Source organism: Argentina anserina, chromosome 7, assembly GCF_933775445.1.
Source record: "Argentina anserina chromosome 7, drPotAnse1.1, whole genome shotgun sequence".
NCBI lineage: Eukaryota > Viridiplantae > Streptophyta > Magnoliopsida > Rosales > Rosaceae > Argentina > Argentina anserina.
This window is the reverse complement of record NC_065878.1, coordinates 17,741,360-17,768,239: the sequence shown is the minus strand read 5'-3', so window position 1 is coordinate 17,768,239 and position 26,880 is coordinate 17,741,360. Positions and strand designations below refer to the sequence as shown.

General features: G+C 39.3%; 3 protein-coding genes across 3 annotated transcripts in view; 1 reads left to right on the top strand and 2 right to left on the bottom strand.

Moving 5' to 3' along the window:
• The window catches only part of LOC126802605 (mitochondrial import inner membrane translocase subunit TIM14-1), a 258,334-nt gene that overhangs the window by 151,335 nt on the left and 80,119 nt on the right, over positions 1–26,880 (bottom strand). The gene's annotated exons all lie outside the window — the stretch shown is intronic.
• On the bottom strand, positions 401–7,906 carry LOC126802609 (uncharacterized). Its single transcript, XM_050530256.1, is given in 19 exon segments — positions 401–1,089; positions 1,092–1,344; positions 1,774–1,927; positions 2,178–2,245; positions 2,679–2,791; positions 2,977–3,070; positions 3,546–3,611; positions 3,742–3,904; positions 3,983–4,089; positions 4,575–4,775; positions 5,231–5,356; positions 5,450–5,554; positions 5,646–5,789; positions 6,276–6,327; positions 6,484–6,599; positions 6,602–6,676; positions 6,780–6,856; positions 6,859–6,933; positions 7,580–7,906. Coding segments are annotated over 19 exon segments (2,481 nt in total). The 5' UTR covers positions 7,896–7,906; the 3' UTR covers positions 401–913.
• On the top strand, positions 8,848–10,383 carry LOC126802597 (chlorophyll a-b binding protein 6A, chloroplastic). Its single transcript, XM_050530242.1, has 4 exons — positions 8,848–9,120; positions 9,415–9,517; positions 9,639–9,927; positions 10,040–10,383. The coding sequence occupies exons 1-4, from the start codon at positions 8,924–8,926 to the stop codon at positions 10,192–10,194; spliced, it is 744 nt and encodes a 247-aa protein (XP_050386199.1). The 5' UTR covers positions 8,848–8,923; the 3' UTR covers positions 10,195–10,383.

Below are 26,880 nucleotides of genomic sequence, written 5' to 3'. Positions count from 1 at the left end.
CTATTGAAACTTGAAAGATACTAATCCCAAGTGTTAATCAATATGTTACCCTTGTTGCTCACATTCTTTGGATACGTTATTGAACACAAGGCAGCTATAATGTCTGATATAATGATCTCCCACGGGCGATGGTCTTATTGGATGAAGATTTTATTTTTATAGGAATTCTATTTTCAGTAAATATAAAATTCTACTTGAGAATTTTTTTTATTTGAATATTATTCTCTAGAATTTTAAAAGTGATTAGAATTACATAGAAAAAAACTAAAAATTGAAGAATAATACTTTTTTTTTCATAGAAAAAAAAAACAGGAAAAACAAGCAAGTTTCAAATTCCCCTCATCTTTTTTCATAGCATTTGCACTTTTCTTAAAATTTCACCCCAAACAAGATAAAAAATATCAAATTTCTGAAATTTAATAATTTCTCCTTATTTTCCCCTACCCAAACTCAGCATAAATGTGTCTTAATGTACTCATCTGAGGATTAATTACAAATGACACCTCGAACTGATCGATGAATTTCTCTATCTTTCATGTACTTCTAAGTAAAGACTGTATTGCTACCAACAGTAATGAGATGTCCATCTTTTACATAATCAGATGATTAACTTGAACTTGGTAGAACCTATACATGTACACATTCCTCAGTAGTTTTTACACTTTGACAGCTTGTATGTCCATCCTTAATCCACTTCTTTCCTCACATTTCTTGCAAGAACCTATGCATAGTCTTCAATTCCTTTGTCAATGCAAGCACTGAGGATTGGGGTGGCCTAGATGCCTTAATCCAATTCAGAAACAAAAAGAACAATCCCTCATATCTTCCTCTGAAATCCATCAGTATTGCTTCAAGTTTCAGCAACTCGATCTTTGTCTTTGAAAGGGTTTCTCTGGGAGTTGAACATGAGGTATCAGGGGATAGCATACTGAGCAAAAGAAATCGGGCCCAGGTAAGCTTCGGAGAAGGATATTAGAACACGATGAGAAGCCATAGATAAGGCCACAACAGACATGACAAAGGAAGTCCAATAGAACCTCAGCATCAATATAGGATTCTTCCTTGTAGAGTTCAGTATGTGGGAGAAATCAGTTTGAGCCGTCGATCTCGGAGGACAGAACGATAATCATAGATTGGAGTGGAAAGTCTGGCAGATGGACCTAGTTCTTTGTTGTCAGGTCCACTTGCCATTCTCAAAGAGGAGCTACACTGAACTGTTGTAATGCCCCCCAAAAGAGCTTCAAGCATCCATTGATGCAAAATGTCTGCAACAAATCTGCAAAATTGCTGGCGGAAGAACTTTGCTTCCTTGGATACCATTGCTTGGGTCAATGAAGCTCCATCCTGTTGAATTCAAGTGAATTTGTTCATATTTGCAATTCAAGATATATCAGTGATAATGGACAAGACCATCGTGTTTCACATCCGTGTATTTGACTACTTTCATTTTCACTCAGGCAATACGAAATCCAAAATCACTTAGAAAAGCACAAAACAATCAGTCATCTAACACCAAATATTGAGCACAAATACCAGAACAATTGGTACTAAAGGTCAACCATCACAATGGCGAACCGGGAACAAGAAAAACATCACCCAACACAAAAGTTACGGAAGATCAAGAAAGAGTACCTGTATGGCGATATTTATTATAAAATAGAGATAGTACACATGTATAGGATGAAGTAGATGACAAGGAGATCTGAGTTTCCTATGTGAGGTTGGCAAAGTGATTTATTTAAATAAAATTAAGTGCATGTTCAGTATACTTACTGCAGTGATCAAGAGTCGTCTCAGCACAACACCATCTTTAGATGGTAAAAGCTTCAAGACCAAGTTTGCAACATCAATTTCACCATTGTCTCTTCTTGGTAAATGATCATGGGAAGTGTCGTGTTTCAATACTAAACACCCATTCAAACCTTTCCTGCAAATAAAATTATAAGTGGCATGAACTATTGCCCTTTTTCACTTTACAAAGAATGACATGAGGGATATCATGGCATTTCCATTAAGAAGACAATCATTTTATTCTAAACAAGCTGCTTAATAATTTTGAATAATCAGAAGTCATACATAATCTACCATAAGGGGAAAGATGCAAGTCTACCAGGTTTTCTAGTAAATCAACAGAGACTATTACAAAGGATCAGCCTTTTAGTAACAAGGTATTTTACCTAGTTGCGCCTACTTTTAAGAAAAGAGCAAGCCTCTGCCACCGGAACTCCTTTTTGTTGAAAACTACCTGAAATTGGAAAACGAACCAAGTAAATACAAAAATGAAAAAAATGATATTGGAAACTCACTAGATAGACATCAAGTTTACAGTGGAATAAACAGAGGCATGCTAGTTATCAAACAGTGAGAATGATTAACACAATGACAAGAAGAAGGTGCATTTCCCAAGGCCCTTTTGTCCTGTAAAAATTTTCTATGCCTCCAATTAATAAAACATACAATCTTCATTAACTTGGGACTTGAGATTCAGAGGGATTTTTTCATAGTTTACTGTTCAAATGAGACCACCCAAGTCTAAGCTAAGAAGTTACATTATTCACTATCATTTTCATTTCCATGAATGCCATGAAAAGCATAAGGGTCATCTAGGGTGTGGGATGTACAAAGTGGTATAGAGAGTATTGCAGTATAACGTTGTGCTTAGTTATAGTTCTTCATACCGAATGTAAAATTTTCCTTGCCTCTGCTGAGTTTTCTGTGAGTAGCTTCCGAACAACATAAGGATATGCAGCCTCAAATGTCTTAAAGTTTCCATCTCCAGCAATGGCTAGTCCTGGGAAATATAATGGGAAAAAAAAATCAACTGCAGTAAATGGCTGTTGATAACTAAGTAGAAGGTAAATTTAACCCAACTATATAAGATCAGATAGTTCAATGTGCCCCATTGAGCAAGAGCTAAGTATAAGATCGGAAATATCTGAAACAATTTATGCAGTGCCTTAAGATATTGAACACTACCTTCGAAGGAAGCAAGAGAAAGTAGAACAAGCGAGTAGTAGGGTGGCATGCAAAAATGATACTTGAAGGCTAGGGACCAGATCTTACCCAAAACCTTCAGACAAAGTACAATTACAATCAGCTTCTAGTGTATACAGAGCACTCAGGATTATATAAAATTAGCATTATAGTTAGAATAGACCAGATCCATGTTGTTATTTTCTTTGAGAATGAGTTCCATAGTACTGAAGAATCCTATAGGTTACCAATGTTTTTACGAGTTTCTAGCAAGATCATTAGCATTATCACTACAATCAGATTATTTTAATAACAAACATTTAAGCTAATTTTAAATTCCTACAAGAGGAAATATATAGAATGGTGCGGTGATTAGTTGCCTAACATGAGGCTTTTCACTAGCAGAACTGGACTCAGAAAACAAGGGAACAATCAGGATCCCCAAAAATTGTCTTTACCAAGTTCTCAAGAAATATTACTACCATCATACATCCCTAAGATGAGAATCACTTAGATGAGCACCAATCTGTAGAGAGATATACTTTTTTTTTTTACTAAAGAATGATTCTCACCCTGCTGAACTTCACATCAGGAATTCCATCTCTAAATTCTACCTCCCCCAACTCATATTCCAGATCCTGAAACATATTTTCAGTTAAAATCGTTAGTTTCTTGAGATACACAGCCTCATTGTTCTCATAAGAAGATCTTGCTACGTGACATAACACTTAGCAAGTGAGACAGAAACCAGAGAAGCCAAGACAATACCATTATTACACGTCTAATATTAGTCCCTGGTCTTACAACATCCATTTCAGTCAAACATTGGACAAGTGATGCCCAATCACCATTTACAATGTGGACAATGGATGCGAGCATAGCATATTGATGCCTCTTTTCCATCTGGCAAAGCAGGCCAAAATCCAGCAATCTAACATAGAAATCACAATGAGAAGTGAACAAGAGCTGGAGATATATCTTACATCTTTCTGCAAAAGAAAGTAAGTACCCTATTTGTCCTGAAGACGTGTAACGTAGGTTCCCAGGATGTGGATCAGCATGCAATAATCCTGTTTCAAGGAGCTGAACTAGCCATGCCTCCACCCCTATCCTGACCTATAAAAGCAAAAGAATCAGTCAATCAACTAAATATGAGGGCTAGTGATCAACCTGAGAACTAACTATAGTTAAATCAGAAAAGAAACTAAAATATAGTTTATTACAGTACAAACAGAACCATATGAAGTCACTTATTCATTGAATCAAGAAACCACAATACCAACATCATTTTCAGTACAATAAACGTACATAGGATTACAGATTTCAAATTATTTACAAAAGGATATAGGAATCTCATCTCCCCACATGCTAGCATGAGTAGCATCAGTTTTTCACAGTTCATTACTGTATTCTCTTTTGTACACAAACTCTATCTCGTAGAACCTCCTGACCTTTCCCACAAACACATTATTGCAAATTCACCTTTTCCTCAGGCATTAAACTAGATCTGAATACCCCTATAAGCTATCATATAGGCTTTCAATCAAGATTATGAAACTAACTAAAACTGAGTAATGTAGAATCACTTCTTAAGTGCGTACCAGATCAAGAAGACGCCTTTTGGAATCTAATCTTTGCCTCTCCGTGTATGTGGAGCTATCCTCTTTTGAGCTTCCAGAAGATACAGACAATAAGTCGGTTGAACTCTCACCAACAATCCACTCCATAGTCAGAACTCTCTTTCCGCTTAAGCTTTTAAATACTTTTGGCACACGCATGAACGGATAGGAGGAATGAACTTCCTGTACATGAGACGAACAATTACTGGAAGGGGAAAATAACACATCTATTTTATTTTTCTTTCTTTGTTTTTTTTTGGGGGGGTGTTCAGCAAGATGTTTTTGTCATACGGCTATACATCAGTTGGAAATGAGTGAACCATTTGTTTGTTAAAATATGTTCACTCTCATGCTGAACTTAATGCTTCCTTTTCTTAGCCCATATTCATCAATACTACATATCAAATTAACTGCTAACCTCTAATAATGAATATTGACAGCAGTGTAGCCTTTTACTTTAGCATACTTAGGCATAACCTAGGCCCCTGATAATATAGGAATCTGATGTAAATTTTCACTCTCAAAAAAGCTGCATCAAAGTTGGTTCTTTTTCATTTCCTTTGCTTCAGAATCTAAAACTTTTTAAAAATCATGAGTGACTTAAGTTGCACATCACAAATGAAAAGTGCAACTAGTACCAGAAACTTAGAAGCATTTGCAGCTTCTAAAGTATAATCCAGTTCTCCAACAAAACCTTTCCCAAGCTCATCAGCATATAGGCGGAGATCACCTTTTCTCTTTGCTATTTTTTGCAATAGTCCAAGCTGAAACAGTTGAATACAACTAAGCATTAGCATGAAATAGAAAACATATACGGGAAATTGGCAAACAAAAGATAACTGGATTGCAATACAAACCCCCAGGCGAAGAATGTATATATCGCGCACTACAATATGTCGCAAGTTAGGACGTTGAATTATAACAGCAACATCCAGTCCATCATGTGTACGAGCACGGTAGACCTAGAATGTGTAAAGCATCAACCAAATAAGAAATAAAATCTAAGAAGTTCTACAAAAAAATGTACATATGCATGTCTAATACTTCAGCCACCTGACCAAAAGATGCCGCTGCCTCAGGTTTCTCAGAAATGTAGCTATAGAGTGACTCAACAGGAGATCCTAGTTCTTCTTCGATAATTTTCATTGCCACATTCCTGGAAAATGGAGGGATTTGATCATGCAGCTCAGACAATGGCTGCAACCATAAAAGAAAAGGGATGAAAAAAGAAGAACAAAAAAAATCTAGCAGGTTAATCAGTAGTATGTGGATACTGAAACGTGAAAACATGTGTGAGCCGTGACTATAATAACTTGTAGAAAAGTTTCGCACCAAGGAAAGAAAATCACTTAGTAAAGCCATAATATATTTCAATTGTTGAAGCTAGTTACATATGGATGCCAGAACACACAAGATACACAATCGAAAATCCGCATGCATTGCAGCTTAAGATACTAATAAAGGCATTAAAATATTTTTCTAATAATCTTTTTTACTGATATAGGAGGACGTTAATGGCAGATACAAAGTTAATCAATAGTTACTTTGCAGATGAATGTAATAATTATATGAATACACTTGACACTGTTCATAGATCCTGCGGCATGTAAACTCATAGCCAACAGATAATACATTGAGACCCACCCCCCACTCCCAGGAGAGAAACTAGAACTCTTTACTAACCTAGGAAATTTCAGCACCAATAATGTCCGGTCTGGTGGAAAGGGATGACCAGCTGCATCAAGAAGCAATGACACGTTACGCATAGATGTAATCTATGGAAGTCCACTGAAGAATTTAACAAGACACGTAAAACAAGTGCGCTACATTTTATTTCAAATGAACAAAAAAGAAAATATATAAAATGTAAGCTTAGTGCCAAAAATCAAACATCAACAAGTAGGCTTCCACACCTTTGATAAAAGTGGGACCCAGGTTTAGCATAGTTTCTTTTAACACCGTTCCGAAACTATGTTGTGATAAGCTTTCATAATCATCACCAGAAGTCCAGAACTTGGTTGTAAATATTTTTTTATCCCAGATGTCCGAATTCTGAATGCAGCTGAAGCAAAGGAGGAAACTACCTTCAGTAAAAAATCAAGTGAATCAGTGTGGATGCATTCAAAAATATATATAGTAGACTATATATATTTTCAAATTTCTATGTATTAACCATCCATTCCCTACCTCAAGAAGTCTAAGGGTGACTACATGAGGCCTGCATCTGAAATAATCAGCAACACTCTGTGGATCATAGACTTCTTAGAAAGATAATAAAAGTATAGAGCATATGCCTCTAATGCTTTAAGATCTGCCACGAATAGATTGACACCGGTGAATTCTGTCAACGTGGATCCCAAGATCAATTTCCGCTAAAGAACAGGGGTAAGCAATTTGAAAAATAATATAACCTACACATGAAAAGAAAAAAAGAAAAAACATGCAAGTACACATCCATAGCAGCAAACCCAATTTTAATCAGTCAGGATGGTTTTCCACAAAATTGTATCCTCCAAAAATGTACATTCTCAATCGATTACCAAACTTTAAGCTTCATGATCACACGAAGCGCGAAGTATATCATTACAGCAGTACATTGGCAAACCCCACTCCAATTGAATTTCTTTGTCAAATGTCACTATCAAAACATTACATCAGTACACAATTACTTCCCCAAGTCCTCTCCTACTTATTCGAACAAGATGCAAACGGACCATAACAAAACCTGACCAATCTATCCCTCAAGCTCCGAAACCAATTCGACAGCAATGTCGTCATAAAATGACATCACTAAACAATTACTCAGTACAATAACATTGCAATCACATAAATTTCACATCTTTAATTCCCACATTTACTCCTCTCCGCTAGTAAAAATCGCAGCCATATCAAAGTAATAAACTTTAACCCCCACACAGTAACAAAAAGCTTCACATTACTTCAAACTCTTAAGTCTTAACAGCTATGCACTAAATGTAAAGTAAAACCTGGATAGGAAGGTTGCGGCCAACGCGCCTCTGGTAAAGGAGGCGCGTAGGGCTCTTCGAGGTTCCGAAGCCAAACGACGGCGTCGATGGCTTTGAAGACCTCCGGAATCCGAAGAGCCTTGTTCGCCCAATCAACTCCTCCGCCGATTTTCCGTTTCAAAAACTCCACGTCTTTGCTGACCGCCTGCCCGAAGTGCCCGAAATCCCCCAAAGCTCGCGCCTTTATTGCTCGCTTCGTCTTGTACGGCGTCGTTTGAACCGCCCGCGGCCGTCGCAGCACGCACGGCGGCTTGAGAGTTAACGCAGCCGTCGCCATTAGTAACGGAAAGTTTGGCGGTTAGTTAGTTATCGGTAGTTGAGTGGGAACGGTTCGTCGGTTTGGATTTAACGGCGTGATTGGATTAATATTTAGTGATGGGATTTGAGGAAGAAGAAGAAAGAAGAATGAGTGGCAGTGGGAGACGAGCTGTGTGGGTTTAGCGGGTAAAAGAGAGTATGATCGTGTGCGAGCGAGGGTCTAAGCTAGCTCATCGAGTAGAAATCTGACACGTGAAGTGGAGACTTCTTTCTGAAAATTGTGGTTGACCGTTTGATTTTGTGAATGTTGTGAAGCTTAGCAAGATTGATCGTGACCAAGATCAAATTTGTAGTTAACGTGTTTAGCAAATGTTTCATTTAGTTTTCACGATGAGTAATCCATGTTACTCGTTGTGCTAGTTTGCCCGACTATATTGTTGAATTGTTTAAATACGTCACGAAGATGATATCGATTCATAGTAATTAGTACTCTAACTAGACTACTCGGATGTTAACAATCTCGAGGTACTTTGATTCGTAAACCTATTGGTATGTTTATATATCTTAGACTTTGTTGTTTTGGGAGGAAACTCTTATCATCTTGATGGATAAGAACTAGATGATTTTCCCTTAGATAGGGCGTACACATGCATGCATTCCATTTGAGACTTAAGCTCAATCTGTCTAAGAAATTCACAACATTCATTTTTCTCTCACAACTAGAGTAGAACTAGTGGGTGAGATTTTCCTCCTCTTAAAACACAACCTCCACCACGCAGATTAGATTTCACCTATCAGCTCCACATTCCCTACATAGCCACAAATTTGGATTGGAAAAACCCACGTGGTCCAATAAGAGAGCACAAGCAAGGAACATTAGCCAATTACAATTCATATTTGGATTCGCCTATATCCCACTTGCAGATACTTGAAGCACTACTAGTATTCCCTGCCATTCCTTCCCAGTTTCCATACTCAATAACCCATCTAAGTCTCTTTGGCCACAACAGAAACCTTGCAGAGCACGAGTTGATTATATCAATCAAAATGGCTTCCAACACTTTGATGAGCTGTGGCATTGCCACCACAGCCTTCCCTTCAGTCCTATCTTCTTCCAAGTCTAAATTCGCCACCGCCGTCCAGCTCCCTAGTGTTGGTGCCAATGCCACCTCCAGGTTCTCCATGTCAGCCGAGTGGATGCCCGGCCAGCCCCGGCCTCCTTACCTTGATGGATCCGCTCCAGGGTATGTAACTTCATGATCACCGTCACAAATTTTGTTTACCAAACTCGTTCATCAATTGGTATGCATGAATGTTTTGATTAGTACTACACATATTACATGTTAATTACAGCGTAAAAGCTTAAAGTTGGGATAATTTGAGTAAAAGCATTTATTACATCATCATTTGATGGGCATTTTAGGTGATAGCTTGGTAAATCTGTCATATATGATAAGGAAATATGTACGTAGACTACCTACCTTTCGAATTTTTAAAAATAGATCGATGACATTGGGTTTGGTGATTGTGGGTTTCAGTGACTTTGGATTTGACCCGCTTAGACTAGGAGAAGTGCCAGAGAACTTAGAAAGGTTCAAGGAGTCTGAACTCATTCACTGCAGATGGGCTATGCTTGCTGTTGTAAGTGTCCGGAAAACACTTTAGTGCATGTTAGAAATTGAATGTACTGTGTTTGAGCAAATATTGCTTTGATTTCAAGTGATAATCAATTAAGTACTTGCAAACAATTATTCTGATGCAGCCAGGGATTCTAGTACCAGAAGCATTAGGATTAGGAAACTGGGTAAAGGCACAAGAATGGGCTGCAGTTCCCGGAGGCCAAGCAACTTACCTTGGCAATCCAGTTCCATGGGGGACTTTGCCTACAATTTTGGTCATCGAGTTCCTCTCCATTGCTTTCGTAGAGCATCAACGCAGCATGGAAAAGGACACGGAGAAGAAGAAGTACCCCGGTGGAGCTTTTGACCCCTTGGGTTACTCCAAGGACCCTAAGAAGTTCGAGGAATACAAAGTCAAGGAGATCAAAAATGGTTAGTGCTTTACTAATTAAATTTGATGAGCTAGAATTCCTAGCGTAAAACTATGTATTGATAACGTTCTCTTATCACATTATCAAAGTATTAATCTGGTGGAATTGTGTAGGTCGGCTTGCATTGTTGGCTTTTGTGGGATTCGTAGTGCAACAAACGGCGTACCCCGGCACCGGACCTTTGGAGAATTTGGCTACTCACTTGGCTGACCCATGGCATAACAACATTGGGGATGTCATCATCCCCAAAGGGCTTTTGCCTAATTGATCATCCGATATCAATTTACTTTGACCCCCTGTAAAATTCCATGTGACATCTGCAATGAACCATAGCTTCTTCTCTTGGGCATTTATGAGTGAGCTCAGAAGCAAACGTTTACCATCAGAGATTTATATTGATTATCTGAAAGAACTGTACTTAAAGATTATCGTTGAATATATCAGTAGTTCTTGTCAAGTCGATCTACATATTTGCATATGCATGTACTTTAGTTGATCGAATTGTATCATATGGTAGTGAATAAGGTAATTTAGACAGTTATATTGTGTGGAATTCTACAAAGACCAAAGTTATAATTGATCCTTAGCACGTTGTAATAATTTCATATAATTATTATGAGCACTAACGGTAGTGGAGCACCAAGAGGAGTGGAGCACCAAGAGGAGTAGAGCAATCTTTATACATGTATAAATAGATATGATTGTTGCATGTAATTCAAGCAAGATAGTGTAATATAAGTTCAGTTGGTATCAGAGCGGGTCCCTCTCCAGTCGCGCCTCCAATCTTTCGTGGGCCCGAGTTGGGTGCCATTTTGTCATGACATCGGAGGATTTCCGATTGGATTGCCACTAAGTGTCGTTGGTTACTGGACCTTAGTTTCTTTCATCCCAGTATGTGGGATGTTAATCTGTCACGTGCAGACCTAAAAATTAGGTTACACGTGAGGGGGCATGTTGGAGAGGAGAGATCCCACATCTAAGAAGTGACAAAGAAAATAAAGCTTATAAGTGGGTGGATAATAACCAATTGTACCGAGGCCTTTTGTGATTAAAACCCAACACCTGTGAGGTGGCTAAGTTGGGACAATATCGGTACAGTTGGTCAACGGGCCACACTTGTCACTGTTTAACATGGTATCAGAGCATCTTGCTCTGTTTTTCTGGGAATTTTTCCTTTCCTTTCTCCAGCAGCTAGCTCGGAGCTTCTGTTTTTTCAGCTCCTCAAGAAAAAAATCATCCACCGGAGCTGACGACCTCCTTGAGATCCACGTCCAGGGTGATACACAGGGACTCGGGCCGTGACATACCGTGACGCACCTCCTTTCCCAGCTCGGAACTTACCCGGGTCGTGACATACCCGACCCGGCAAGCTTCTCCCCCACATATACCTGGAATCGCGACATCACGTTCCGGCGGACTCGCTACCTCCTCGCCAGACTCCGCTGCACCTCGCCGCCGACGATCCACTGCTTGATTCACCCGGCGAACAGTGCCTTCAAGCTCTCCTCGCCGATCCGATACTCTCGTCCGTCGGGTTTCGACCGCTTGTATTCACTTCCGACTTCGCCTCCCAGAGCTCGACGATCGCCTCAAGCACGTCGCACCACTGCGAGTAGAACAGCTCCGCCGCAAGCTCCCAAGCTCCGCCGCTGAAAATCGTCGTCTCTGAAACTGCATTCTTTTGACCCGGCCCGCATCCGAATCCGACCCGGCCCGCATCCGCATCCGACCCGGCCTGCATCCGACCCGGCCCGCATTTTTGACCCGACCCGGATCAGACCCGACCCGGAACAGACCCGGCCCGGTTCCAACCCAGCCCAGAATTGGTTGTCTTGTGTCAGTGTAGGTTCACTGACAGTGCATGTGCACCCAAGACCGATTTATACCTTTTTTTGGGTACTTCCGCTGTATAATTCCTGATTTTTTTTAATTCATTTCTTTCAATGGGTTCTGGAGACGAAGCTGATGTTCCGAAATTTGAAGTATCTGTCAAGAGTTCTGACAGTGGGTCCTTTGGGGGTACTAAACTTAATGGAACTAATTTCCGTAAATGGAAGAGACTTATGGCGGCTCATCTTCGAGGTATGCACAAGATTGGGCATGTAACCGGAGCCACCCATGCTCCTAGCAAAGATGATATTATTGCCTACACTAAGTGGGACGATGATGATGGTTTTGTGATGTCCGTCTTGTGGAAAGCTATGAATGATGAGATAATTGATCTGGTGGAGGCATGTGACATTGCGCAGGCAATATGGCTGACACTTGAAGGCTTATATACTAATGACTCTGATTTCATACAGGTTCATGAGTTAATGTGCACCGCCTTGGCGATGCAACAGGATGGGCAACCGGTGGCGCAATATTTCACCAAACTAAGAAATATTTGGGCTGAGATTGATATGAAACGTCCTTGCCTGATCAAAAATCAGGAGGATATTGTTTGGTACCAACGTGAGAAGGAGCTTGAGCGAGTTCACCATTTCCTGAAAGGTCTTGATACTAAACATAACAGTGCGAAAGGGGAATTGCTTCGCCAAACCGAACCTCCTAGCTTAATTACAGCTTTCACATATATCCCTAAGGATGAATCTCACCAGGAAAGCCTTCATCAGGCACAAGTTGAAGTTTCCAGCCTTACTATCCGTGCTAGATCTTCCGTACCAAAGTTATAATTGATCCTTAGCACGTTGTAATAATTTCATATAATTATGTCATCTTTCAGATGTCTACAAAAACTCTAAATTCTCAGTTTCGGCCTCAAAACTAGTAACAAATGAAACAAGAACAAGTTTTTGCCATTGTATATTCCTTGCTCCATAATGGGGAAGGAGCACGTACCCTATTTCACAAATTGAAGGAACAATTTTTCAGTATTACTTGAGCCGTGGGAACTAGGCTATGTTGAGTTTGTTTTCTTCCATAAATCTCAATGCTTGCCTAGGGGAACACCAAAGAAGCAACCTAGCTTTAAAAAGTTTTAGCTAGAAGAGAATGAAAGACCAAAAAATTAGAACAGTGATGAGATTTGGAAGCCGGAGGCGTGCCTATGCATTTGCATTTGGGACCTTGTAGTCAGGCAATGATATTTTCCTGCACCCTCCTATACAACGAACTTTAAGGATCAGTGAAACAGTTTGGGATCAAGCATATCTGGTGCATGTTGAGATTGGTTGCCTATTTAATTTTCAAGCAAGTTAACCGGTGGTGCATGTTGCCATGCACTAGATATTGAGGGTTTTCTGGTGGCGCGCTATTGTCTTTCTGCCATGCATCTAAAGGCTAGGGTGATCATTCGAGTCTTGATATGTAAGGTAGATCATTCAATTAACCGAGCACAATATCCGTACGTAATTTAGAACAGCCACCACAAGGGGTAGGTGTGAAACCTTTGATCCTCTTTTTAAAATAAAATCAAACTGGTTCTTTTGGTCTTGGCCTACTGGAACTGGATCTGCTCAAGCTCAAGTCTATTAAATAAAGATCGCTGCGCGATTATTACAAGCTACTTCATCAAGTCAATCTCATATCAAATCACTTAATTATCTACGCCTATATATTCAAGTACCGTCAACTCTTCAATCCTTCGAGGCCTAGCTACAAATAGTCCTTTTTCAGAGGGAGGCTGGATCGCTAAGTCGCTAATGAATCTAGTTATCTTGTGACCCAAGTATATATGTAATTTCGTATCTACTCAATTGTAATAAGCTCCTGCTCCTCCATAATAAAACAGTTTCGTAAATTAACTGATGATTACCATAGATCCGGAGAGTCATTGAAGAGTCCATCTTCAATGACTCTATCCGCGTCGTCGAGGTCTCAAATTATCAATAGTACTAGGGCACGATCACACGAAAAGAGAGAAAAGAACCAGCCTTCCTGTTTAGAGTACTGGGCATGGAGTGGAAAATAAGAGCGTTGATCTGGTTCTGTCACGTCTAGGGTTTTATGTGATCGTTGAAGAGACTAGACAGAAGAAGAAGAAGACGCTTCCTTATGACGTGTTTTTGGAAACCGAACTCCCGTTTGCAGTAATAACCATATGCATCTGCTGTTGCAAAATATAGAAGAAACCAAAGAGACGCATCTTTTCCCAAACCTACCAAATTCAATAGAACCTCATCATGAATCGGCATGCACGTACCCTTTCGTCATCTATAAAATCACTGCAACTACTTCTACCATATCGCACCGATCTTCCCCTTACCACCTTTTGTGAACTTCAGAAACATGGACCCGAACCCTTATTTGCCTGACCATCTTCTTGTAATGATAGTCTCCTTTCTCACATTTCGGGAGGCGGTCAGAACTTCCGTTCTCTCAAGGAATTGGCAGAATGCATGGCGCAGATCCAGAAATGTCGAATTCAATGAGCGTTTCTTCTCCTACAATGGTGAAGATGATGCAAGAAGTGTTAGGAAATTCGGGTCACTTAAACCAAGACCGAAACTAATTGAAGACAATAACCAATAACAATACAAGCAAACACAAGAATTAACGAGGTTCAATCAAAACAGTTGATTTACGTCTGCTGGTGATGGTGATGGTGAATCCACTAAATAAGAAGAAGATTACAATTGAAGAATAATTCAATTCTTTCACACTCTTAAATAATCTCTCTCCTCACAACCTAAATTCTCACAATGGAGAACTCTCTAAATTACTCAAACTCTCAAAGCTTGTATCTCTCTAGATATTTGAACTCTCAATTGATCCACAACATATCATATTCAGTTATTCACATAATTCCTCTAAACGCACAGCTTATCCCAAGTGATATACTCTCCCTTGACATCTCTGCTCCCTAAACTCTCTTGGGATGATCGCCTCGATCATGCTTGTCGACCACACTTAAAACCATCCTTCTAATGTCCTATTTATAGACTCATAATGTGTCAAACTTATAATATGATTATGATTCATAACAAGAATCCTAAACCTTCACTTCTAAAGAAAACTCTAAGAATCCTAGAAACACTAGAATAACTTACCCAAATTCTTCAGAAGTAATGAATCTAAAATAGACAATAAATCAATTTTGAGCCGCAATCCTAATAAGAGGAACATAATTCGTCAACCTTGTTCAAAATTGGATGGAAAACTATCAACCTATGGTTTGCATTCGTTCTGCCTCAGTTTATTTATGAACATCGGCCTCTTGAATCCCTTACTCTCTCACCCTGCAACTTCAATGTGACCGAGATTGTCAACTTTCAATCCTTGAATCAATGTGTTATTAGGAAATCTTCCGTTGCTTGAAAGCCTGAGTCTAAAGAACTGTTAGAACACTGGTGGCCTTCAAATTAGTGGACAAAACTTGAGGCTTGCAGGCTTAGTTATTGAGAAGTTCATCATGTCTGAGAATCCTTGGATTGAAATTGAGGCTCCAAATCTGAAGCACTTGAAGTATTCAGGGACAATGGATGTTTTCGACATTGGAGCAGGGAGCATTGGAAGTGGCTTCTTTTGAATTTGGACTGGAGCCAGAAGGCGATCCTGCAATGGGGGATCGCCTCTATCAACTCGTCAACCAACTTTGCGCTGGGAAACTCACCGTATGTACTTACATGCTTCAGGTATCCCTCTAGAAACTTAAGTTGCCCCGTCAATTTCGTTAATATTTGAACACGTACGTATATGTTTATTCAGTTCTTATATATGCGTCTATTAATTGAACATGTTCTTCCACATTAACTGGGATCTAATGGTGTAACTTCTGTCCTTGGTGTGGGGCAGTTAACACTAAGGACTGCAATGCTCAGTTGTGAACAAAAAGGGATACAGTACCTCCTAAGGAGTTTCCCTTTCATGATGGCTTTGATAATCCAAATAGTCCCCGGGAGAATAATTGATGTTGATGTGAGTAACTAATTCTCTTAGTATATGACAAGATCACTTAGCCAATGTAGAATTGTAGACTATACTCTATAGTTATGAACATGAATTATGATTAACTATATATGTATATCCATAATGACATGTTGCCCTATAATTTCCTCAGGGTGGTGATTTGGACGACGTTGGTGATATATGGACTACACCAAATGCACCAGAGTATTTTTGTGTTAGAAAAACATTGAACGTGGTTCAGGTTAGAGGTTACAGAGGTACAAGACATGAAGTTGGCTTTGTGAAGTATATCATTTTATGTGCCCGTGTAATCGAAAAACTACATATTCTTATCAGCGAGGAGCTTCAGAGTCAATGAAGCATGCAAGTGCTCGAACATTTCAAGGGTTGAGGAGAGCCTCGAACAATCTCCGCATAAGTGTATATGGGAGGTGAAGCATTTGCCTTGCGGCAACAATGAATTATATATATACGAGGAATATGGCCCGCGCTTTGCTGCGGGGCAACCAATCAATTTTGTTTTGGTAATTTCGGCTAGGAAGTGGTATGGTTTGCTCCTTATAAATTACTATGCTGAAAATAAATTGAACATGCACGTATGAAAGTGAAGCAACATTATCTGAACATTAGCGGGTACATTGTGACATTGTGCTTATCTCTACTTAGTTGTGGGAGCTGTATTGCTTTTGCATCAATATATACAAAGCATTATCTTATAAAAAAAATGTTACATGATTCAAGTACAAAATATTGCTACTTATAATATTGCTTCTGCATTATCTCTACTTAGTTGTGGGAGCTGTATTGCTTCTGCATGCTCGTCTCAGTGTTATTCTTGACAAGCAATAAACTTATTGGAAACAACGCTCTCGGGCTCTGTGGCTTAAGGATGGGGATCGCCTTTCATCAGAAAAGCCTCAAATAGGAAGAGGCAGAATCGAATCAGTAGTCTCAAAACCATGCAGGGAGATGTCATTCGGGAGATCTCAGAGATCAAGACTCATTTGCACTCTTATTACTCAAATGTGTTTCATTCTGAGGGCACTGATGAGGTAGCTTTGTTGCAGATTCTCCAAGCTACCCCTGCCAAGGTCAGTACTCACATGAATGCTAATCTTCTCTTACCGTATTCTGATGATGAGATACGCACGGCCTTGATTGTTTCAAATGCATCCTTCAAAAAGCCCTGACCCTGATGGTATGTCTCCCTTCTTTTTTCAAACGTATTGGAGCATGGTTGGTTCAGATGTTTGCATTACTATTCGTAATTTCCTGGAGAAGGGTGATATTTGGGAAGGTTCTAACTTCACGCATATATGTCTGATACCAAAGATTAAAAACCCTACGGAGGCTGCTCACTTTTGACCTATGGCATTATGTAATGTTTTGTATCGAATTGCCTCCAAGTGTATTGCCAACAGGTTGAAGATTTGACTCCCTCAAGTTATGTCACCGTTACAAAGTGTGTATGTACCAGACCGATTGATTGTTGATAATCCTCTTATTGCTGCGGAGGTTGAACACTTTCTCTATCATTGTACATCTCAGGAGAAGGGCTTTGTCTCACTTGAGCTTGATATCTCGAAGGCATATGATCGCTTGGAGTGGTCTTTCCTCCAAGCCATGCTCCTTAAGTTGGGTTTTGATCTTCAATGGGTGTCTATTGTGATGAGTATTGTCCGGTCAGTTTCGTATGCTATCTTGGTAAATGGTGAGATTACTAATCGCATTGTTCTATCTAAAGGCATTCGGCATGGTGACCCTTTATCATCATATTTGTTTATTCTTTGTACTGAGGGTCTCTCGTCACTTTTATCTCAAGCTATACATACTAGACAATTGCAAGGTTTATGTATGTGTCCTAATGTGCCGATTTTGCATCATCTTTTTTTCGCTGACGATAGTTTTCTGTTTGGGACTACTACTCTTCAGGAATGTCAGCGAATACATGGGTTGTTGGTAGTGGCGGATCTCTTTGGAGGCCAGAGAGGGCCACAACTCCTCCAGCAAAAATTAATTCTCCCCTTAATTAGATTTTAATTGCACAATTAGTAATATGTTTAGTATAAATTGCCCCTCCGGAAAAATAATTATCTTTATTTCCTTACGAATATGTTATTCCCAATACTAAATGGTGATTATTTTTTTCTTAAAAAAATATTATAGTTTTCATATACATATCACATCCGACATACTTATTAATAAATCACGATTATATTTAATTTAAATAGGGAATTTAGAGGAAAATGAAGAGTATTTTGTGATGAGCCTCCTAACTTGACTAGGTTTCAAACCCAAAAAAAAAAATTGGCCCATTCGAGATTATTTTTCAAGTTCCGTCACTGTTGTTAGACCTTTATGAAAGAGCATCTGGAAAGAAAGTAAATTTTCAGAAGAGCAGTGTGGTATTTAGTACGAATGTGCCTAGTGAGATTCAGAGTTATTTGGCTGGAGTTCTCGGAGTTCAATGTGTTGAGGAGCACGATAAGCACCTTAGCCTTCCTTTGCGTGTTGGAAGATCTAAAACTGAAGCTTTCCAGTATCTTTTGGAGCGTGTCACGAAGAAATTTGAGGGTTGGAAAACGAAAATTCTCAGATGTGTTGGTAAAACGGTGCTTATAAAGGTCGTGGTGCAGTCCATGCCGCAGTATGCTATGAGTCACTTACTCCCCAAAATTTTATGTGATGACGTTCATAAGGTATGTGCTGGTTTCTTTTGGGGTGATTCAGATAATCATAAGCGTATCCATTGGAGAAGTTGGGACAAGCTTTGCCTAACTAAGGAAGAGGGAGGCTTAGGTTTTTGGAATTTGTATGCTCATAATCTTGCTACGGTGGCCAAGCAAGGGTGGCGTATTCTCTCTAGACCTAACTTCATGGTAGCTCGAATGTTCAAGGAAAGGTGCTTTCCGTATACCTCTTTTCCTCAGGCTATTGTAGGGTCTTCTCCATCATACACTTGGAGAAGCATCGTGGATAGTTTGCCAGTTATCAAAGCTGGTATATCGTGGAAGATTGGAACTGGTACAAGTGCTAGGATATGGACTTATGAGTAGATTCTGAATTGCCCTTGATACCTCATTACTCGACCTCCTCATGCCACACAAACTAAGGTAGTAGAGTTATTCATTGCTGGACGGTGATAGTGGAATAGTACTATTCTTCATAACCTGTTTCAACCTCAAGTGGTAGAGAAAATTCTTGCAGTGCCTCTCAATCCTCAAGCTACTGCAGATAAGTATTATTGTTAGCCTGAAAAGAAAGGTCATTTTACGGTGAAATTAGCTTATTGTGTTGCTCAGTCACATGTTCTGAGTAATATTTTGGTTTCCTCTTCTCATGGTAATCCTTACACGCACCTGTGGAAGAAACTATGGAAAGCTAAGTTACCCGGCAAAGTCCAAATATGTGCCTGGCGTGCTTGTCAGGATCTGTTACCTACTCGGACTAAGTTGGTGTCTAAAGGATATATTGGTCCTCTTGATTGCCTCCTTTGCAATTATCCTGCGGAGGATACTCTTCATCTCTTCTGTAAGTGTGCGGTCGCATATGAGTTTCTTAATCATATTCCCTTTGATCATGTTAACTCTCTGCAACCTCATATGACTTTTAAAGAATGGATGTTGCACTTACCAATACATGCTTCTGCTGAAGTGTTTAGAAGTATGATTATGGCTATATGGGCAATATGGAAAAACCGGAATGATATGCTATGGGAGGATAAATCTAAACCTGTTACTCAATTGTTTTTTTGGAGCTATGACATGGCTTAATGAATTTGAGAAAGCACATTATGGTTTATTCTGCAACTGCAACTAAAGAAGTGACTAAGTGGCAATTACCACTAGAGCATACTTCAAAATTGAATGTTGATGGTGTCTTCTTACCTTCTCTGCCTCATGGAGGTCTTGGGGGAATCATGCGCAATACAGAAGGTAGTTTTCTAGTTGCCTTTAGTAGGAAAGCTCCTCATATTTTGTCTGCTAAACATTCAGAATTACTAGCTATTAAGGAGGGGCTCTATCTTATTCAACGTTTAGATATGAGTAATGTCATTGTGGAAACGGATTGTCAGGAAGCAGTGCTTGATATTCATGAACTGGGTCAGGATAATAGTGTCTTGAGCTCACTTTCTGATGAGATTCGGAATTTGTTAGATGCTTTTATCTTTTGTTTCTATAGTTTTTGCTCCAAGAACTTGTAATCAAGTAGTTCATAGGTTAGCTAGTATTGGTTTTGAATCGGAACATTCCCAGGAATGGTACTCTGTACCGCCTTGTATCCGGGATGTGTTACAGCTTGATTGTAATCCTTAGTTCTTCTTAATACATTCGTATTTTCATCAAAAAAAAAAGTAGCTATCCCTCTACTAATAATATTGACTAAGAAAATTATATATTCAAATGTTCAATCACCCTTTTACATTTAGATCTGATCCGATCGTAAATTAATAAAAAAAAAAGAATTTTTTCATAGTTCGATTTACATACATATATCTAATGATACTTGAGAATAATTTTTGATTAGTTATTGCTTAGGTGAACCCAGATGCGGTACTTAATTTGGAATTTTTTATCATTCAAGTAAAAGAAAAGTGAGAGTGAAGATAATTTTGAACTAGATGTACTAATTCTTACCTATGATAATGTATCTTGATTTTGTAAACTTACAAGGGTTTTGCTTGAATTAGAATGTGACTATACATATGTACTAAAACTGAAACAGAACATATTTATCTTAAATAAGCATTAGTACCGGGCAGTATTAGAAGTTTCGTTTCATGCATGGTCCTCATTAGATGTACGTTCAAGCTTGTTCCTCTCTATAATTAATCGAGCTTTAACGTCGTACTTATTTCTTTTGTATTCCATTTTCGTGACAGAGACAGTAATAATCCTTCAGAAAACAGTATAGATTTTGTTCAACACTCCATTCATGATCAAATTCACGATGTTTCTCAACAATGTACATCAGTGGTGATATTAGGTACGTAATCAATCCTTCCTCTTTCAACCCCTGGTCCTTTCGAAAAGTCGCATCAGTGCTTGTAATAACCCGATTTTTCAGAACGAGTATTGAATAGTTTTTAAGTTTATAAATTTGTGAAATTTATTTAAACGAATTTGTATGCTTCGCGAAGTGGTATGTCGAAAACGGAAACATTATCGTAACGTTTATTTAGAAAAACGTTACATTTCCGTGACGTGAATATCGACTTTCACTCCGTCGATCGTTTGCGAAAACTTCCTTCATAGAAGTTGTAGAGCTCGTTGATACGAATTTGAGGACACATCACGCGTTCGAATCAGACGTCGAACATGAAAGTTATTAACGACGGAAGTTAGTTTCTGATTTAGAAAAGGGTATAAAAGGAAACATTTCTGAAGTAGGGTTTCATTTTCGGAAACCCACTTCTCTCCTCACCCCCCACGCCTCCCTCCTTCCCTCTCTCTCTCTCGAGCCTCTCTCCCTCCCTGATCTCACATCCTCACTGGCGATCTCCGTCGTCAGCCCTTCGTGGCTTGCACCGCCACGCTCTACGGCTTCGCGAGGCCCTCCTCACCAAACCCCAAGCTCGGCGCACCTTCCCTCGCCCCCGGGAAGCTTGCATGATGATCCGAAGCTCGTGCATTCCTCTGCCATGCTCCTCCACCGACTCGGTGCTCAAGGCGAGCTCGCCTCCGTCTCCTCTCACCTCTGGAGCCCCCCACGACGAGGGTTGAGCCTCAATTCACCGCACACGCTCGCCACTGCTTGAATCGACGTCGCCGGCCTCTCAAGCATCACCGACGACGAATCGAAGCCTCCATCGTTCGATCTAGGTATGAATTGATGAAATTGAATGTTTGTGTGTGATTGTGTGGTGTTTTTGGATCGATTGGGAGGAATTTGGAGGAAGATCGGAGATGTAGGTGGAGTGTCGAACACCGTCGCCTTAGGTGGCGCGTGTGAGTGCATGAGGTGGTCTACTGGCGGCCTTGGGCCGTGCAGGGGTGGAGGAGAAGGAGAGGGGGAGAATGGGGTGGCGGTGGCGTGCTACGAGCCGGCTTTAAGCTTGGCGCGTGGGCCCCACGCGCGGTCGCCGGCGAGTGCGCGTATACCCAACGTGCGGCGGCGCGTGAACAGTGATTCAAACAGTAAATTGTAAACATTTATTTTTATGACGGTGAATGTAAAAATGTGATTTACGTATAGTAAATGTTAATTTATTTTACGTACGGTAAATGTTAATGTAAATTACTTTCAGTAAATGTAAAAAATAATTTTGGAAGAGTAATTCAGTATTATTATTTACTGGGACAGTATTTATATTTGAATAGTATTCATACGTACAGAAATATGTAAACAGTATTATATGTACAGGAATACGTGAATAGTAACTCCGTGAACAGTAATTTCGTAAAACCAGAAATTGCTAAACAGTAACTTATTATTACTGTTTCGGCATTTAAGGTTTACGAAATGATTCTAAATTCTTTTCTTATCTGTTCAAGGTGATCGATAAATTAAGAAAATGAATTACTTTTGGAAATTGTGGAATTACGCACGAGATTATAAGGTGAGTAAAATCTCACACATTTACGAATCTACCCTTGCGGAGATTCAAGATTATGCATAATTTTAAAGGATGAAGTATGACATGTATATGATTTAGTGGAGTATATATATATATATATTTATATAAATGGTAAATAGGTACATTTATATATAGTTTGCTATATTATATACTATTATGATTTCGTTGAGAATATGTCATTTTGATGACGAGATTATATATCGAGCATGTGTTTTGATTTTACAATATGACATGATGATTATTGTATGTGGTTTTAACATGGAGATTGTTAGAACGTTTTTGTCTTCGGACGTGATTTGTCTTCGGATGTGATTTTGTCTTCGGACGTGATTGTCTTCAGACGTGAATTGTCTTCGGACGTGATTTGTCTTCGGACGTGATTTTGTCTTCGGACGTGATTTGTCTTCGGACGTGATTTGTCTTCGGACGTGATTGTCTTCGGACCTAATTGTCTTCGGACGTGAATTGTCTTCGGACCTGATTTTGTCTTCGGACGTGATTTGTCTTCGGACGTGAATTGTCTTCGGACGAGATTTTGTCTTCGGACGTGATTTTTCTTCGGACGTGATTTGTCTTCGGATGTGAGTTGTCTTCGGACATGTTTGGTATTCGGACGTGATTTGTCTTCGGACGCGATTTGGCATGTCGGAACCTAGCATTTGGCCGGGCGAAAGTTACGATATAGTTAGAGCTCTAGTCTGTCTGCCGGAGTACTGCATGTGAGGTAACATATGGGTTATCGGCTCATGAGTACTCCTATGTTTGGATGTTGGGTAGCAGGAGGTTGCCCAATATCGGCGGTGTACTACGTGAGGGATAACAGAGGTGTACCAGCGTTCATTAGTACCCGTATTATAAATGCATTTGGGTAAACAGAGGGGTTGCCCAATTTCTCATGAGCACTTTCATTTTCATATTTTGGACAACCAGATGGGTCGTCCATTGACTCATGAGTGCATTTATATTTGATGTTTTTGTTAATTTCCGTATATATTGATATGTGAGTTTTATTGTTGTTTTTACTCATACGAGCTGTAAAGCTTACCGGGTTTGTGTTTACAATCTCGGTGCACCAATTCGATGGTGTAGTGGATAACTCCCCATGTGTGGATTAGCGGGAATTGATGGACCGCTCAGAGGACTTGAAGTTATTTATTTCCAGCTTGTGTGAGGATTTTTGTTGACTATCTTGTGAGGTTGTTGTGAGGATTATACATTTTCATTTATTATAATGTTGAATTATAATTTGGTTTGTAATAATCGGTTTGATTCAGTTGTATTTTGAACTCAGAGATGATCCGCTGTGACATTTATAATGATTTCGATTCATTGAGATTGTTTTAGTGTTTTTCATGACTTCGAAATTTGAGTTTCATGCTCGAAAATTTGGGGTCGTGACAGTGCTCCACCACTAGTATACAACAAACATAGGTCGCTAGACGTTAGTGTCCCCCCCCCCTTTTCCTCAAATTATTACATATAAATAGCTCAATTAGTGTTTTGATATTGGAGTTCTTTCTAGTATTAATAGAAATATATATGACCAACATGAATCTATGTCCTAATTCACAGAGTAACAAGTAGATTAACATATGAAGCTAGTGGTGCAGCCCATCATGCATCTGTGGATACAGTACTCTAGTTTCTTGACAAGATGTAACTTGTGTTTTAGTTACTATTCTGACGAAGCCTAGCTTGTGATAGAATGTGAATAAAAGTGTTTCTTCAAAATATGTCCATGCATGCTCTTGTTCTTTTTTTTTACCCTCGTCTTGATCGTTAATCGTATTAAGTTGATAATTGATCCGGAAACCCTTCAACTGTTCGAACATTGATGCCCTGCGCGGCTGCGCCCCAGCCACGCATTTGGCATGAAGTGAAATGAAACTCCTTTTGTCTTACTTGTTAGCCACATTACATTATCAAACGATTCATCCAATCTGATTAATTTATATATAGTTTTACTATATTTTGAAAATCAAAAATAGATCAATCATCTATCATAGGGTAGAAATAATACGAGACAATACATTCTGACAGTGCTGTTTTTATATGTCGATCAACCCTAGAATTTATTCTGTTGGTGGCCATTTGGGACAGCTAAAGATTCTCATGGAGATATTGACCATTCGCAGAAAAAATAGCATAATGTTACAACATCATTCGAAATTTTGGCGTTTGGTCTTTTACAAATAAGATTGAAGTAATTAAGAAAGGAAAGGATTGAGACCTAACTAATTATATATCGATTATATACCATCAAATCAAATGGTTCAGTGGCAAGTTAATTAGGTTGGATATTTTTGAGATGCAAAGGTCTTGTTTAAAAAATTGAATTGTTTACTAACTACAGTTTTTCCTCTATCTGTATCTCTGTATGGGATTGAACATTGATCGAAGAACGTTGTGATGGGGACATGGGGTTGCTGTCATGCAAGGAACTTGCTGATGGGATTGAATGCGCAAATCTCATTTAAACCATCGTCAAGGAAGTTGGCCTTTTCTCATCGCATATTTACATCGCATGTTTTGCCATGAGACAGTTAATATGAAAGCAGAGGGGATTACCGCCAGAGAATATCGACGAATTTTATCGACGATGTTCCAACATGGTCAATAAGCTAGATCAATTGTCCACATTATTTGGTAAATAACTTTAGATGAATAAAGTAAAACAATAAGATAACAGGCATGCTGTTCGATCTTCTTGTTTCTGATCTGTATCGACTCCTTATTACATGGACTAAAATTTAAGATATAATTAACAGACATGATAAAATGGCTTTAATTGGCATCACTGTAAGGATGCAACCTGTATCTGAGTGTGGACAGAAGTAAAGGTAAATTTAGTTAAGAGTGGTAAGACCAACCAGCTAGGTCATGAACAACCACCAAAAGTAGTTAAGTGCAAATCTCTGTTACTTAACATAATCAATAATTAGTAATAAAATATATACCAGAAGGATATGAAAAATGAACTATAAAATAGATAAAGAGATGAAGTGTTGGAGCAGAAAGACAAAAATGAAAGAATTGTGGTATTATTTATCTCCTTTTTTCACTTTAATTATTTTATTTCAATAAGAGGAATTAAAGTAGCTAGCTAACAGAGAAGGATGAGGAATCCATGTTTTCCAAGCGCTCCCAAACAAAGTGAGGGTTCAGAAGGGAGTAAAGCAACCACTGCTTTACGACCCAGAAAAGGAGATTTCAAACACCATAAGACCTAGCTTAGGAAATTGCGTGGTTACTAACCCAAGCCATCATCATTTCTCTCTCTTTCTCTCTCTAGATGCTTCTCTCTCTCTCTCTCTCTCTCTCTCTCTCTCTCTCTCTCTCTCTCTTGGTGTGTGCCTATATTTAGAGGCAAAGCTGGGGTGCAACTCCAACCCCACATTTTCCTTCTTTCTCTCTGAAACACACCACCCTCAACCCCACAAAAAACAATTCAAGCCTATATGTGCACCCCTCTGGTTCCCTAAGTTTAGTGTAATTAGCCTTCGGGTATTCTGGTTTTGCTTGTTTTATGCCAACTCATATGGAGGGGTCTGTGGGACTCGGAGAAAGATCAATATCTCATTTCGATTATGACCCGGTTCCCGTTCCTCTCCTCCAGATCTCTCGCTCTCTCCCTCTTCAATATATACAAACACCTCCATCTATCTCTCTGTCTCTCCCTTTCCCTCTCTCCCTGATCTCTAGGGTAGCTAGTCATACATGATATTCCCTACCCTTACAAACCCCAGTCTAATTTCACGAAGGGTATTCTTTTGATGACTTAATTAGGCTTCTGAGCTTTGCATATGTATAATGGTCATGTTATATCACACACACATATATATATATATATACATAATTAAGTATGTGCCTGGCTCCCTGTATGCCATTTGCAGAGAGCTCATCGACATCGATGGCCTCCGTGGATGGCGTATGAGGAGCCATGCATATGTGTTATACATGATATAGAGGTGTTTCTATATCTGGTATTTCTCGATCTTCAATTGATTTTGCAGGTGTAGTACTAAGTTCATAATTTGAAAGGGGTATTACTTCATGAAATTTCATGGTGCAGCACTGAATTACAGAAGCCTGCAGCAGCGTCTCAGTTCTGAGGAAAGGGAAGGCACTTGATCTTCTTCTTCCTTTAGATGTTAGGGTTTTCCAGATTTGATGCTTATGTTTGGTGCAGAGAGAATAATGATGACACAGCTTCTGATCGAGGTAAAAATTTGGCATTATTACCGGGTTGCTACATGTTTTCTCACGTCCAGAGTCCAGACAGCTTAATCATTTTTCACCCCTTCCACACACACTTGTCACGAGGGGACTGGCGCGATGAAACTGACAAAAGGCTCAAATTACGGTAAATTAATTAACTAATTGGAAGGTGAGTGACAACATGGAAGTTACAACTTCTCATTAACTCTCCTTTCATGTTTTCATGTAATGCTGCTGGGCATGAAAGTCATGAGCACTCATGACTCTTCCATCTTGTTTGCATGCCTGTCTCATGGATCTCTGGTTTTT